This window comes from Ctenopharyngodon idella, chromosome 22 (assembly GCF_019924925.1).
Source record: "Ctenopharyngodon idella isolate HZGC_01 chromosome 22, HZGC01, whole genome shotgun sequence".
Lineage (NCBI taxonomy): Eukaryota > Metazoa > Chordata > Actinopteri > Cypriniformes > Xenocyprididae > Ctenopharyngodon > Ctenopharyngodon idella.
In genome coordinates this window covers 1103968-1121318 of record NC_067241.1, presented here as the reverse complement: position 1 = coordinate 1121318, position 17351 = coordinate 1103968, and the positions used below count along the sequence as shown (strand labels likewise).

The 17351-nt window shown below is 37.9% G+C and overlaps 1 protein-coding gene across 1 annotated transcript in view; it reads left to right on the top strand.

Annotated features, from left to right (window-relative positions):
• Positions 1-17351, top strand: part of smc1al (structural maintenance of chromosomes 1A, like) — a 91148-nt gene that overhangs the window by 34567 nt on the left and 39230 nt on the right. Inside the window, exons 11-16 of the mRNA XM_051880927.1 lie at positions 5193-5378; positions 5457-5636; positions 12666-12812; positions 12898-13035; positions 13692-13808; positions 13900-14006. Of these exons, the coding sequence (XP_051736887.1) occupies positions 5193-5378; positions 5457-5636; positions 12666-12812; positions 12898-13035; positions 13692-13808; positions 13900-14006 (875 nt within the window). The remainder of the gene's footprint in view (positions 1-5192; positions 5379-5456; positions 5637-12665; positions 12813-12897; positions 13036-13691; positions 13809-13899; positions 14007-17351) is intronic.

Sequence of the window (17351 nt, the reverse complement as noted above, 5' to 3'; positions counted from 1 at the left end):
GAATCAGTGTTTTTGAATGAAACTTTTAAATGAATGATTCAATGACAAATACATTTAAGTCACTTGTCGCCACCTACTGCCGTAAGAATTAACCGTTATTTGAAGCGCCAAGTTCTTTTCAAAAGATGGTTTGCTCTCTTTTGATCACCGTCATAGACATCGGTGTTTATATCCTAACTTTAAACTTTTATCTCAGTACTTCTGTGATAATTTGAATATTTGTATCACAGAAATAACTACTGTTCCGGTATGGTTTTGTCAAAGGTTTAAAAGATGCAGGCGAATCGTTGTCATTAATAAAATAAGATCACATGGGTGTTTGAATCGAGATCGCAAATCTTTTTCAAAATCTATAAGAGATTATCTTACTTAAACTCATTTACATTTGAGTTCATGATTTTTGCATGCTGACTAATGTCATTGTCTAACGTTACCTGTGTGTTAGGCAATTTTTTTAGGCAAACATTCAAAACAAAAAGTATCTTTGACCTCTTCAGAAAACTGGAACATACTTTTTAAGTATGGCCATGGGTGTGTACACTGCGCCGAGGAACCGTCATCTTCCATTTAACCAACTGATCAGTGTTCAAAAAATGCTGGGAAATCATTGAAATTAACAACACATGACCCTGATTGTTGATAGGCTGTCTGTCACCTGCAAAAAACCAATCATGTTTTAGAGAAGAAAAAAAAATTATCCACTCTGATTTTCAAATCTGCTACATAGTAACGACTTTCAACTCGAGGACCTTAATAGAAATGTAGTGGAGTGAAAAGTACGATATTTGTCTTTTTAAATGTAGTGAAGTACAGTCACAAGTTTCCAGAAAAAATAACTCAAGTACAGTAATCAAAAAGTACAGTACTCAAGTGAATGTACTTCATTACTGTCCACCTCTAGTACTTTTTCACATGAGTTTGATTAGTTAATTCTGAACAAAGCCACATACCCAATTTTAATTTATTTATTTATTTATTTTTTTGTATTTTTTTTCTTAAAGGGTCATAAAACCCCCTCTCTTTTAGCCTGGTTGTTCACACCTCAAAGCTTAAAAACTCTGTGAAAATGGGCATGTAAAGCTTTAGAAAAGTGGGAGTGTAGAGGGGGGGGAAGAGGGGAGAGAACAACCAATGAAACACAGACCTACAACACACTCATTATACAGAATAATGAATATTAATATATGAGCACAGAGAAAAATGACAAACTCCCTAGCACAAGGGAGAAATGCAAAAGAATATTTAAAATAATAATAATACTTTCATTACGTTTATGAGCACTGCAGTCTCATGATAAACGACACATAGTTTAACACTCAGGGGTCGGCTGGTCGTGCCGGTGATACCACCTTGCTTTTTTCTTATCAGTATGAAAGAGACTCAAAATACTCCGTTAATTTTGCACATATAATTAAGAGTTATACACCATTTTAATCTGTGAAATATCTTTTATTTGTGTACACTCAGAGTAAAAACAAAATGTTGTGCTTTTTGCAGAATAAAGAAAACTAACATGATGCGTGATCTGTTGTCTCCCTCTGAACGAAGTCCAATCTGATAGTTCTCAGAAAATAAACTGTAACTTAGTGAATACTAATCACAAAAAATGAGACTAATGTTTAAGGAAACGTTGAAATGTCAGGTTTTAAATCGTGTAAGTCAAATCGAAAACAAATTTTCTGTTTATGTAATCTGAATGAAAAGAGACACATGTCAGACGTCTGTGAGTCAGCTCATTATCCGCTAATGCGGCCATGCCCATGGAGCGAGCGCTATGCAAATTCTGAGGCAATACATGTATACATTGTCGCAATCGTGTATTTATTATCTTCAAAAGTGTCTATCTGCATGTTATAGCCATGAGTAGCGATCTCTGGAAGCCTCTGTTAGTTCCTGGAATGTCACATGGTATGCCTGTTCTTCACATGCGAGTCATTTGTGGACTAAATGTGCACAGAGCGCCCTCCGGCTGCAAGTATGAATTGAAAACACAATATCCAGCGCTCATAGTGATGACAATAAATATTGAATGAATATTACTCCTCTGTATAGAAAATTGACAATCATATGCGAATCCATCAATATTTCTCCAAATGTGCATGCTTTTAAGCTAAAAGCCCTGATGGATGTTGTTTTGTCAAGGTAACGACTCCGTTTTTCATATTCATAACTCCTGACGCATAGGCTATTAACAAATTACGGTCACTATAAGAGTAAAACAGAGGTCAAAATGTGAAGCTTGAGTCTTAGATCTTTTTAATGATGTATAGTTTGTCAACTGCACATTAACAAAGTATATTAAAATAGAAAACCATTATTTGGTTAGAGACATGAGACTTCTTTTAAAAACATTATAATAGTAATGCGTCCAATCTTTTGACTGGTACTGTAATTTAAACTATAATAGGCCTATACAAAATTTTCTTCACATGTGCAATAATACGTGCATGCATGAGATCACAAAAATCATGAGTTTTTTTTGTCAAGAGTGGACATTAATACTGTTATCAGCATGATCACAGAGGGTTTTTTCACATAGCCTACCTGACTGAAAGGGCTCATTATTAGGGATGCACCGATCCGCCTTTTTCGCTTCCGATTCCGATACCTGGGATTCAGTATCGGCCGATACCAATCCGATATTCAAGTAATAAGAAAAGTGCTATATTACCTAATAAACTGTATGCCTCACTTAGGGCTGTGACGGTCGGCATGACAACCGCGTCACCGGCGGTAGTGTGGCGTGTATATAATATATAATCTCAAAGGTCATGTTAACCAAAAATTTTCCGTCATTGATGGAATTTTTTTTTTTTTAGCAGTGATGGAAAAAATCTGCAGCCTGTCCGTCATTTTGACAGATTATGTAACTTGTAACTGTAATTCCCACCCCTGTCCAGTTGGTGGTGAGTGCGCTCCAGTGTGGCAGCAGAGCGCGAGTTCAGTCTCCAGAATAAAATGAAAACGATGCGTTTGATTACACACACCCAGTTTGTCCATTTTATTATATATTATATTATAATACTTATGCTTACATAATTAAGTTTCTAATCCATTTTGTTTTAAATAGTTTGTTTTATTTTTCTTGCTGCTGACTATAAGCTTATGGTCAACGAATGGCTTTTCTGAGGTATTCGTGACATTGTTTACAACACTGATTGAACTGACGTGATACAGATTTCGGTAAGCTACTGTATCTTTCAACATATTTTTTTTGATATTCATTCATGTTTATTTCCTTCTGTAAAGTAGTAAAGAGGAAGAGATGATCGTGATCACTCACGATCCTCAAAAAGTGTTGAGATGAAAGATGAAACTGAAAAGTGACGCAGACTTTAACTTTTTTTTCATAATACTTTCTTTTCATAATATAAATAAATGCATAGCCTAGGCCTATTTGTTTATCCTATAAGTTTGTGAATAAACATGAAAATGTGGACGAAATCAGAAGCTATTAAATGTCTTATAATTAAAATATAAAAATTAAAATGATGCAGCAACATATGATAGATAGGACAGAACAAAAAAAAATGCTATTAACAATCTTTCATTATGCAAAAGTATTATAATATGAACGGCTCCCATACAGAGCGGCACAAAGCGCTTATGTGCATCCCGTGTGCAGAATGATGCGCTTGAAGCACCATGGAGTCACATCGCGCAGCGGCAGCGCTCCGCATTGAAAAGTTCAAAGCACAAAGTGAAGATATATTGATGCGTATTGTATTACCGGTATCTTGATTAAGTATAATAATAGAAACATTGATTCATCTTGGAGAGTTTCAGTGTGTTGACTGTCGTAACCGAACGCGAGACACAGTCTGAATGCTGAATGGAGAATGACTGACAGCCGCAGCGGAGGGAGGCATTTACGTGAACTTTGATTTAACGACTTAAATATTTATCTGTACCTCAAATTAAACTATGGAATGGCTTCAGAACACTTGGAATATAGTGCACAGAAACTTTATGGTGCTGTTTAATGTTTTTGTGCCTTTTGTGGAGCTTAACAATAACACAGAATAGTACACGCACAGTATCGGATTTGGATCGGTCCCGTCCGGCAAAAATGGCAGTATCGGAGCCGATACCCGATCTGAATATCGGATCGGTGCATCCCTACTCATTATGCGGGTCATTATGCAGGTCATTATGTGGGTCTTTGTCTTCTCAGGTGTGAATCACAGCATTATTCATGAAGATTCATGCCTCCACGCATACTGTGTTTCTTGACAAAAAGTGTCTTACAAAATATAAATCAATATATTGTTTTATATGAACAAGTAGGCAGGATAATTTTTACATCATTTTGAAGCAAAAACTCTAGTCTACAACCTCCAATACCCAGAAGTCCTGTGAACACGTATATAATATTAGTTTTGTGGACTTATTTCAGTGACTTAAGTTTTTTGTTTTTTCAATAACCATGCATAAACGTTATTCCTTCAAAAATACAAACATGTACATGCATGTTGCTCACACATTATGTTAGCCTAGTTCGTGCTGAATACAGTGTAATGACACTTTTTCCATTAATATGCGTATGAACAACTGAAAAAAGCACAAATGTCAGGGCATGTCAAAACTTCTCCAGGGCCCCAAAAATCCTCAGACACCAGAGTGTTAACACAGAAAGAATGAAGACTAATTTTCTTTGAATTTTCGATCTAAATCAGTCTTTTGTCTATTAGAATAATCGTGTCATCACATTCACGCCACTGTATCAGTGCAGAAACTGTTGACGTCAGCATTTTTCAACCAGCCCATACTGGAGCCAGTCAGCACTCCTGATCTTGCCGGTAGTACACGATGACGTCAGATTTTGTGACGTTGCTCTGACTTTGCCTTTCAAACCGGAAGACAGAAATTGCTCTGAAAAATGCAAAAATAACTAATTTCAACTTCTAAATAAAATTAATGAGTACCTTTAGTGTTTTCAATGATGTGCAGCCTATACATATCTCAAAAAAATGTGTTCTTGGGCTTTCATGACCCTTTAAAATGTCACTTTGGTTTCCACTGGCATTGCATAGGCTGTAATTTTTCTGATAGGATTTATCTTTGTTACTTTTTTTTTTTTTTTTTTTTATATCACAACAAGCAGCCATTTTAATGGAATGTGTAGACTTTTTATATCCAGTGTATGTGTCTTATATAGTTGTATGCTCACATATGATCCTCTCTTACTCCAGTATGGGAGACTGATTGACCTGTGCCAGCCCACACAAAAGAAATTCCAGATCGCTGTCACTAAAGTGTTGGGCAAAAACATGGATGCTATCATTGTGGACTCTGAGAAGACAGGTCGTGACTGTATCCAGTACATAAAAGAGCAGCGTGGTGAACCTGAGACCTTCCTGCCCCTGGACTACCTGGAGGTGATGTCACTAAATTTTATTTTACTGAATGTGTTGTGCTTTAGCATGTTGATTCATCTATTATAATGTTCTCAACAGGTCAAGCCCACAGATGAGAAGCTACGTGAGCTGCGTGGTGCCAAATTGGTGATTGATGTAATTCGATACGAGCCGCCACAAATTAAGAAAGCCCTGCAGTACGCCTGTGGAAACGCCCTGGTCTGTGAGAACGTAGAGGATGCTCGCAGGATTGCCTTTGGGGGACCATACAGACACAAGGTACAAAAAAAAAATATAGCTGCAAGCAGTGATGGTGGGCCCAAGCCCGTTGGCACCGCCACCCCGGTGGCTTCACAGCAACTGTGCATGGCGGGCAATAGGCATTTAAAATGGTTAAACATAAAAGGACTATTTCGAATTAATTTGAATACACCACATTTACTGCAGCAGTTGGTGCTCATATGATCACACTTAGACACAGACACAGACAGAGACCCACACACACACTCACAGACAGAGAGAGAGAAAGAGTGAGACTGAGGGGGGAGGGGGGTAGGACAGAGAGAGAGTGTGAAAAATCCACATTCAAACCAAAATATCTGACTTCCTGTTGGTCGGAGCTAATGACTATAAATTAGGAAGTTGTCTGGCTTAATGAGAACAATATGTGTACCGAGTTTGGTGACTGTAGGTAAAAATAACCCCTTCCACTTTTGTCAAAAGGTGGTGCTACTGAGCCCCTCCACCACGCCCCTTTCTAAGGCTTTGTCCATGTCTACTGGTCGACAATGTTGATGTGTGTGTCGAGTTTCATGCAATTTGAAGCATGTTAAGAGCCTCAAAAACACTCAAGAATATTATTAAAGTTTGACATGTTGCCATGGCAACAATATTTAAGATATCACAAATACATTCACAGGTCTACATCCGCCATGTTTTGACATTATTGTGATGAAGTTTGAAGCAAATCGGTTAAAAAAAAAAAAAAAAGAGGGTGATCTCAAAGCATTTTGAAAGTGACACACTTCCTGCTACCAGTTGGTGGCACTATAACTTTGACTCACAATAGTCACATCCATGTGATTGGACTCCTACAACGAACACACAGCTGAAGTTTCATAAAAATCAATCAATGTATGCAGAAGTTATAACGCACTTCCTTTTTCCCTTTTCTCACCATAAATTTGTTGCCTCGCCACGGCCAAACCGTTCGAGATATCAAAAATCCGCTGGCAATTTTACATCACCAATGTCTTGACTTCATGCTGAGCGAGTTTGGTGGTGATCAGATTAATCGCCTAGGAGGAGTATATCAAACTCCAGAGCATGCGTTTTTCAAACAACCCATAATAGCTGACTTCCTGTTGAGCTGGCGTATAACTTAGAGCACGAAAGTTGTTCGGCCTGATGAGGTCTATACGTGTACCGAGTTTCATACTAATACATGCAAGCATGTTTGATTTATGGCCAAGATTTTGGATCCCATTCAAGGGGGAGCTGTCCAGCCCCCCTGCCACGCCTGGGTACCGGCCTCTGCGGCGTCCTAATGGCCGCAGATTCCAATATGTGTGCCAGTTTTCAAGAGTTTTTGAGCACGTTAAGGCCCCCGAAAGTTTGAAAAATTAAAAAAAAATTTAAAAAATATTTATGCAAGCAGCGATGACGGGCCCAAGCCCGGTGGCACCACCACCCCGGTGGCTTCAGGGCAACTGTGCACGGTGGGCAATGGGCATTTAAAACGGTTAAACATAAAAGGTCTATGTCAAATTCAGACCACATTTACTGCAGCAGCTGGTGCCTCTATGATCACAAACCACCATCCTAATCTGTCATGTTTGTGTTTTTCTCAGGCAACCACTATAAAAATTCCAGAGCAAACTACCTACTGTTATTTGCGCAAACTCAACAGTACTCTGAGAAATCTAATCCAGTGTAATGTGAATTTCTGTGATTGCTGATGTTATATTACCCTAACACTTCTCCATGTGTTTTTTGACCTCCCTGAGCTGTTGTTTGCGCACCAATCTTATGCACCAAAATCATGCTTTCATTTAATTTCAGTGTGGGTGGTATTTGATGTAAAAATAAAAATATAATAAAATTAATAAATAGCCAAATCACGGAACTTGCAAAAATGATTTTAATATCTGTCTCAGGTAAGAGTGTCTAGATTTTTCTGATCACTTATACAAGTTTTTTTATAAACAGCCACTTTTATAAAATCATGTGAAATTTATGTAAATATGGGTTTTGAATAAATTAGAATTATATCAATAAATAATTAATTTAAAAACATATGTGTCGTACGTGATGCTCGCAAACACAGCACATGAACTTCTGTAACGCCCATGTCTACAAAACACACACTCTCCTTTGTAAAAAAGAAAAAAAAAATCTAGTCTTGTCTGAATCAATACATGAAATCACAGTTGTCGGGTAATAAGAATTGTAACTCGTGTCATTTAGAAAAGTAGTCCTGTCCAAATAGTGATATAGTGTCATAGTTCAATTTTAAATGAGTGTGAAGTTATCATTTGCAGTGTGTTTTTATATTTTAATGAACTTAATTATCAAACTAATAATATAATACTATATTGTCAGTGGCCTACAAATAAACTGGCTTGATTAGCTGCTTCAGGTGTGTTTGATTAGGGTTGGCACTAAACTCTGAAGGACAGTGAGTCTGCAAGAAAAGGGTTAAAGAACTGATCAAGGGTGTAAAACTCACACACACACACACACACAGATAATGAGTGAGACTGAGGGAGCGAGGGGGAGGACAGAGAGAGAGACAGACAAACTGAGAAGATCATTTTAAACAAAAAAAAAAAAAAACATCTAAATTGTGACACATAGTCTTTGATAAATGTTTAAATATACCTGCACATACAGTATAAAATAAAAAAGAAATCATTGTTCCATGTATCTAAACTATTGCTCTATTGCTTGATTTATCCAACCCTGTTTAAAAATAGGTATATGCTGCCCTCTAGTTGTTACTCTATGTATGACATTTATCCATTTTTCAGTCAGATATAATTAAAGGAACACTCCACTTTTTTTGAAAATAGGCTCATTTTCCAACTCCCCTAGAGTTAAACAGTTGAGTTTTACCGTTTCGAATCCATTCAGCCGATCTCCGGGTCAGGCAGTACCACTTTTAGCATAGCTTAGCATAGTTCATTGAATCTGATTAGACCGTTAGCATCTCGTTAAAAAATTACCAAAGAGTTTCAATATTTTTCCTATTTAAAACTGTAGTTACATCGTGTACTAAGACCGAAGGAAAATTAAAAGTTGCGATTTTCTAGGCCGATATGACTAGGAACTATACTCTCATTCCAGCGTAATAATCAAGGAACTTTGCTGCCGTACCATGGCTGCAGCAGGCGCAATGATATTACGCAGCGTCTCTCACAAATGTCTCCATGGTTGCAAGGCACACTCCCTGTGCAAGCAGGGGGTCACAGGCGCTGCGTAATATCATTGCGCCTGCTGCAGCCATGGTACGGCAGCAAAGTTCCTTGATTATTACGCCGGAATGAGAGTATAGTTCCTAGCCATATCGGCCTAGAAAATCACAACTTTTCATTTTCCGTCGGTCTTAGTACACGATGTAACTACAGAAGAGTCAAGTTTTAAATAGGAAAAATATTGAAACTCTTTGGTCATTTTTTAACGAGATGCTAACAGTCTAATCCAATTCAATGAAGTATGCTAAGCTATGCTAAAAGTGGTACCACCAGACCCGGAGATCGGCTGAATGGATTCGAAACGGTAAAACTCAACTGTTTAACTCTAGGGGAATTGGAAAATGAGCCTATTTTCAAAAAAAGTGTGGAGTGTTCCTTTAATCTGCCAATTTTTAACTCTCATGCTTTTTGAATTGAAAAAAAAGTGTTTATTTCAAACATTTGTATTATTCTATAATTGTGTATAGTGTTTTTTTATAGAAAATATGAGTCATTCCATTTCCCTTTTTTATTACTTCAATCTATCACCATGGCAACACCGTTCGAGATATCTATTATCCGTTCTCAATTTAACATCTTCAATGTCTTAGCACCATGGTAAAAAATATTTGGTCTGAATCAAATAACCCCCTAGAACTAGTAGTTTAAAATTCAGAGCCTGTTTATTCAAAAAATCCACATTCAAACCAAAATATCTAACTTCCTGTTGGTCGGAGCTAATGACTGTAAATTAGGAAGTTGTCCGGCTTAATGAGACCAATATGTGTACCGAGTTTGGTGACTGTAGGTTAAAAGGTGGCGCTATAGAGGCCCAGCTCCCCGCCCGTTTGTACGGTTTTGCCCATGTCTACTGGTTGACATCTCTGATGTGTGTATTGAGTTTCATGCAATTTGAAGCATGTTAAGAGTCTCAAAAGCTTCCAAAACGAATATTAAAGTTTGATGTGTTGCCATGGTAACTATGTTTGAGATATCACAATTCTTTTGAAAGGTCTACGTCTGCCATGTTTTGACATAATTCTGATAAAGTTTGAAGCAAATCGGGTAAAAATAAGAGGGTGATCTCAAAGCAAGTTGAAAGTGACACACTTCCTGCTGCCAGTTGGTGGTGCTATAACTTTGACTCACAATAGTCACATCCATGTGATCAGCCTTGTACAACGAACACACAGCTGACGTTTGATCAAAATCAATCAATGTATGCAGACATTATAACACATTTCCTGTTTCCCTTTTCTCGCCATAAATTAGTTGCCTCGCCATGGCCAAACTGTTCAAGATATCAAAAATCCGCTGGCAATTTAGCATCATCAGTGTCTTGACTTCAAGCTGACCGAGTTTGGTGGTGATCGGATTAATCGCCTAGGAGGAGTATATCAAATTCCAGAGCATGCGTTTTTCAAACAACTCGTAATAGCTGACTTCCTGTTGGGGTGGCCTATAACTTAGAGCACGAAAGTTGTTTGGCCCGATGAGGTCTATATGTGTACCGAGTTTCATACTAATACGTGCAAGCATGTTTGATATATGGACAAGGTTTTCAGACTTTGTTCAAGGGGGCGCTGTCGAGCCCCCCTGCCACGCCCGGGTCCCAGCCTCTGCGGCGTCCTAATGGCCGCAGATTCCAATGTGTGTGCCAGTTTTCAAGAGTTTTTGAGCATGTTAAAGCCCCCAAAAAGCCCCGGATGACGGAAAAAAAAAAAAATAATAATAATCCTTAGGGGATCAAGAGGGCCCTGCGCCATTAGTGGCTTGGGCCCTAATAATCCTTAGAAAAACAATAGTGCCCTGCGCCTTAGTGGCTTGGGCCCTAAATATAGCTGCAAGCAGCGATGGCGGGCCCAAGCCCGGGGCTTCAGGGCGACTGTGCACGGCGGACAATAGGCATTTAAAATGGTTAAACATAAAAGGACTATTTCAAAGTCATTTGAATACACCACATTTACTGCAGCAGTTGGTGCCCATATGATCTCACACACAGAGAGAGAGAGAGAGAGAGAGAGAGAAAGAGTGAGACTGAGGGGGTAGGGGGGTAGGACAGAGAGAGAGAGTGTGTGAAAAATCCACATTCAAACCAAAATATCTGACTTCCTGTTGGTCGGAGTTAATGACTGTAAATTAGAAAGTTGTCCTGCTTAATGAGAACAATATGTATACTAAGGCTTTGTCTATGTCTGTTGGTTGACAACATTGATGTGTGTGTCAAGTTTCATGCAATTTGAAGCATGTTAAGAGCCTCAAAAACACTCAAGAATATTATTAAAGTTTGACATGTTGCCATGGCAATAATATTTAAGATATCACAAATACATTCACAGGTCTACATCTGCCATGTTTTGGCATTATTGTGATGAAGTTTGAAGCAAATCGGGTAAAAAAAAAAAAAAAAAAAAGTGCGTGATCTCAAAGCATTTTAAAAGTGACACACTTCCTGCTACCAGTTGGTGGCGCTATAACTTTGACTCAAAATAGTGATCCATGTGATCGGATTCCTACAATGAACACTGCGTTATAACACATTTTGTGTTTCCCTTTTCTCGCCATAAATTCGTTGCCTCGCCACGGCCAAACCGTTCAAGATATCTTATTGGTAAGAATTGTTTTTTTATTTATTTATTTATTTATTTATTTATTTATTTATTATTAGGCTTAAATGAAAATATTCTCACATGAAAATATTCTCACAGTGAGACTTAGGTAAAACCATACATGGCCACTGTCAAGTGATCCAAACACAGGTAAAAATTACTACACCTTCACAAAGAAATAAATTATATATTCTCCTACCCACCTAATAAATATATTGCAATATTAATGGCTATAACATAGTATTCAATAAAAATATTTCACATTTCCACAAACCATGGTAAATTACTACAGTTCATTCATGGTAAATGTTTGTAAGGTGGGTGGTGATTTTGGGATTTAAAAGTCTTCTATCTTCATTCATGGCACGTTTCTCCTGTTTTCTTCATCAGTCTTGTTGGGAATGTTTCATCTGATTTAAAACTAGTTTAATCACTGAGTGATTTGTGGTTCATAACCGAGAGGTGTGTGTCGAATTGAAACGCTTCTCACTGAATGTCGCAACGCTGTTCAATAATGGTATCCAGGATGCAGCTCTTTTAAGTTTTCATTCCATTATCCACTGGGCCATGCTGTGTAGTTCAATGTAAACTAGTGAAACACCTGAAAACAGCGCTATTTGTTCTGTATTTGTTGTTACTGACTGAGAAACAATTTCAGATGATTCAGTGACAGAATGTTCCGAACGAATCCAAATTGTTTCAGATCGTTATGCAAGCGCATTTGGCCAATTCACGGAAAAGAAAGAATCGACACAAAAGAATGATTAATTCACAAATGATTGGTATTGCTGGTTCAGTCGACAGAAATACAGGACACACATAATAACTGCTGAAATATTTGCACGGAAAATGTTTCTCAGGTCAGTCGAATGAGCGTGCATGGTACGAACAGTGCGTGTACAACTGCAGGCGCCAATGCGGCCACGAATCTAACCAAATTTAGCCGCACTGCCAGGGAAAGAGGAGGAGGGAGGTTGGGGTGCCCTCGGGCCATATGAAGATGATTGGCGGGCCAGATTTGGCCCGTGTGCTGCCAGTTGAAGAGCCTTGCATTAAATGGTCCATAGGTGTGCCAACTGTGGTCTGTAACACAACAGCGAACGGCTTAGCATCCCAAAACACCCATGAATTGGCGATTATTGCTTAGACAAGCACTACTCACTTTTTGTGGGAAATGTAAAAGTTTGTTGTATTTGGTTAATATTTGGTAGTTTATTGATTCTAGATGTGTTTTATGTATTGTTTAGACTGTGGCTCTAGACGGGACGTTATTCCAGAAGTCTGGTGTAATCTCCGGAGGTGCCAGTGATCTGAAGGCCAAGGCTCGGCGCTGGGATGAGAAAGCTGTTGATAAACTGAAAGACAGAAAGGAAAAACTCACAGATGAGCTTAAAGTAAGTAATGCTGAATTAGAAGGGTGTTTATGGGATATGAGCAAATAGATGTGACATGACTGATTTGTTTGTGTGTTAATATCAGGAGCAAATGAAGGCCAAGAGAAAGGAGGCAGAGTTGCGTCAGGTTCAGTCTCAAGCTCATGGTTTGCAGATGAGACTCAAATACTCTCAGAGTGATCTGGAGCAAACTAAGACCAGACACCTATCCCTTAACATGCAGGTACCCACCACTTACTCAACTTGTCATTCCAAACTTGTATGGCTATCACAGAATTGCTGCTTATTGCTTTTATAAAATGATGGCAGAAAATAAGGCACTAATATTCATTTCAATATTATTTAGTAGTAATATTTGCATTGACACTATTGGATAAGAACTCAACTTAGCTGGATGATTACATGACTGTTTTCTGCAGAGCTGCTTTATAGCTGAATTGAACTCATTTCATAATTGATGTTCTTTAGTTATTGAACCGAAATGAATCAACACTGAATTGATTTCAACTGAATAATGACTGTTTGTTTACTATTGTCCTTTTAGAGCTGCATTACACAAAGCTGCTTTGAAACAATCTGTATTGTATAAAGTACTATATAAATAAGGGTGACTTGACTAATAATCAAACTATTCTTTTGTGATGTGATGGTTCATTAACTATAAACTGTTTACAGTTGTCAAGCAGCATTGCCACTAAAAACATTTATATTAAGTTCAACTGGTGGTCACAGGTGTGTTCAACAGCATTTTGCAACACATTTGAATGTTGCTCATCCAATCTGAAACTAAAATCAGAACTGATCTTTTTTTCCTGCTTTTTTACTTTTCTCATACACAAGATGTGTAATAAATATCCCTGGTTATTGTGGTGATTTCAGGAAAAGTCAAAGCTGGAGAGTGAACTTGCTAACTTTGGTCCACGCATTAATGACATCAAGAGAATTGTCCAGTCACGAGAGAGAGATATGAAAGACTTGAAGGACCGTATGAACTTGGTAGGAGACAGCACAGTCATCTAAAAACAACGTTACCTTGGTTCATTTATCACCTATCTTGAGTCATGTTGGTGTTTGTCTTTCATTCCAGGTTGAAGACGAGGTGTTTTTGGAGTTCTGTAAAGAGATTGGAGTTCGTAACATTCGTGAATTTGAAGAAGAGAAAGTCAAGAGGCAAAATGAGATTGCAAAAAAACGGTGAGATCACTGAAAGAATCAGGGCCTGTATTCATAAAAAATCTTACTGCAAAGAGTAGCTCCTAGTGACAAAATTCTAAGAAAATTCTTAGAAATGTGGGCGTTTCCTCTTAAAATTAAATAAAAATCCTAGTAAAAGTAATTCAGAAAGCATCTTAACCCTTAAAAGAGGTTATAAGCTCCAAAATTGTTAGGAGTACGTACGAGGACTTTTAAGAGACTTAAGAGTTTCTTTAACAGCGGAGAAAATGGACGAAACATGAAGAGGGAGAAGAAATGTGTTGCACACAATGCATGACAGTGAGTTAATAAGACGTTAGACACATTAGATCGTGCAGGGATCATGTTTGTGACAGATCTTGTTAGAGTCACGCTAACATCTCCGACAGTGCAGAAATACCATAGCTCCAGAAATTGAAGTAATCACTACATTAACATATTTGGCAACTAGAAAAATGCAACTATGCAGCGTATCAGTGTTCATTTCCTATCAAATACATTAAGTACGACATTAAAATTAACAGCATGGTAAATGAAAAATAAAGAATATATATACATATATAATGTAATGTGTATGTATGCACTTGTGTGAGTACAGTGAAACAGGAAAAATTACACCTGTAATTTCAAAGTGAAGGCTTATAGTACACACTTAAAAGTGATCTTTCTTTCCCTTCTTGGACAATAAACCAATCACAGTCTTCAAAAGACTGTTATACGTAGCAATCGGGGTCAGCCCCGCCTCCTCACTAAGATAAAAGTTTTTGTGGATAAATTGCCCAGATTTTTGTGGATAAATTGTTTCAACAAAGATGTCCTACTTTACCACACCAAAGAAAATACAGGGTTCTATGCCGGGGGGGGGGAATTGTCGGAGTATGGAAAAATATTTGTGTCAGACTATTGCCTCTATTCAGTTTTCTAATTTATAAAGTTAAGAATTTCTAAAAATTAGGGATATGGCAATGACAAGGAAAGTAAAATGAGGAGCATATTGCTAACGTTAATTGACAATAAAGAGAGAGAGCACTCACTTCTGTTGCATGCTCTTGATTGCCAATTGCTCACTCAGCACACATGCGTCATTTTGGATTAACACTAAATGGAATGCAAGTAAAAACACTCCCTACATTTATTACAGGAACATGGTACAGTAATCACATGAGATTTTCAAGAAGTTTTCTGCGTGCAAACATCTGAAGCACGTGCCCAGAAAGCTGCCTCTCAGACAGCGTGCGAATAGCTTATTAAATCGAGTTCTCTTTCATGTCTTCTTGCGCTTGAACGGACATTTGTCACACAAAATTGTAAAAATGTCCGTATAGGTAAGTATCCTTGTGAAACAGTTGGTTATGTCTTCAAGTCCTTTAAAGCAATATTAAAATGTGTTCTGAGTTTGTCACACCACAGAAAAATGTGTTAACCACCCAGTTAAATTTGAATGATTAAAAAAAACTGCCAAGTAAATGAAATAATTTATCAAAATCTTGAAAAAATAAGCAGTGTTTTCTGCTCTCAAACGCTGGGGGCTTGTCTGCTGTCTGCGCTGAAACCATGCTCACTCGCAAGAAATTTGCCGTCTCTCTCAACTTACTTGTCTAATGAGTCAAACATACTGATGCATATAAACAAAGGAATCACCTTAGAGGGTTGCAAAATTTAGTAGAGTTACTGTGGACTACCTACTAATTATAACATAAGCACATAAGGCAACTTAAGGCCTTTGCACACTGAGTCCGAAATTTTCGCATGCGTTTTTTCGTATTCGTAATCCTAAAAATTCGTCACGCACAGAGACCTTGCACACTGAGTCCGATGTGTATTAATGAATCCGTTGCGAAAAAAATCGCAGAACAATACAAAATGAAGTCTTCAAGCAGTGAGCACGATTTAGTTGTCCTATCTCTTCTTAAAAAGAGAAAAAGAAAGAGGAAATATTGGGTCCATCCAATCCCGAGATTGCATAGAGAGAAAGGACAGTTCCACCTCATCAAGGAGCTGCGTGATTATCCCGAGCGTTTCAAAGTTTACTTCAGGATGTCAGTGGCTCAGTTTGATGCATTGCTACTGGCACAATCTGACTTTATATTCTGTCTCTTTGTATTCCGCACTTTGTTTGTCATACAGTGCTGCTGCTTTGTGCTGTAGACAACTTGTCAGATGACATTCTGGATTTTTGCGTTTGCATACCGGTGGCTCTGAATTGTCAAAATGTCTCTCAAAATGCGTGCCACGGATGCGAAAAATGCAGAAAATCGAACCTGATCCAAATATTTCGCATGCGAATTTCGGACTCAGTGTGCAAAGGCCTTTACACACAAAAACGGCATGTGAAATCTACAAATTTGTTTACAATTAGTGCCTGTGCACTTTTTGTTGTAAACTCAATTTGTGCAGACTCATTAGAGGGTGAAAACAACGCAACAGGAGCATATTATGATCTGAACGTGTAAAGTCTCTGATTTTGTATGGAAAAAGAATTATTGTGCTACCTACTTGGTTTCATTTCCTATTGGCTCTTAAAGAGAGACACGCAAGCGGGAGCACGGGTGCTCCCGTAGGTTTTAAAGGGTTAAAAAATTATTAGAACATTATTATAACTTCGTTATGTATAATTCAAATGTCAGTAGCCTATACAAATCAGTTAATTTTAACATTTAATATTATAGTAATGTACCAACTGGGGTTCCCTGTATAGTTTACAGCAGGGGTGTCAAACATACAGCCCACAAAGGTGTCCAATCCGGCCCAGGGGAAGATTTGAACAATAATAAAAAAACAGTTATGCATGGTCCACTGGCCATAAATCCGAACCATTATTAGTTTTATTTTGGCCAATATCTATTCTGGATTTGCAAACAAACTGCTTTGCAATCATTTCCCAAGCTGTAATTTAATGTAAACAGGACGTTAACACAGCTACATGCTGAATACGGATGCAAAGAGAGCACAGACGCGCCAGCAGAGCAAATACTGTACCAGGCTTAGCTCACTGTTTGTGAAATATAGGAAGAAAAATATAAATATTAAATTGGGTTTTACATGAATGTAACTTAGAAGCAAACTGTCTTCAGAAAATTTTCGATCTCCGTATTTTATAAGCTCAACTGCTTTGTGTACAGCGGTAACCAAGGAAACGCTATATCGCTGCTGTTCCACAAGCACCACCTACTGTTAGAGTGAATTTGCATTTTCATTCAGTCCGTCTGCTATTTTTGTTTTGTGCAGGTGTCTTATAGCATTTCACAAAGCTATAAAGTCAAGACCATGCTGTTTTTGCTGTACATCTTGAAATTATACAATCTAATTTAAATCAAAAACAACTGCTCATGCTCAAAATACAGT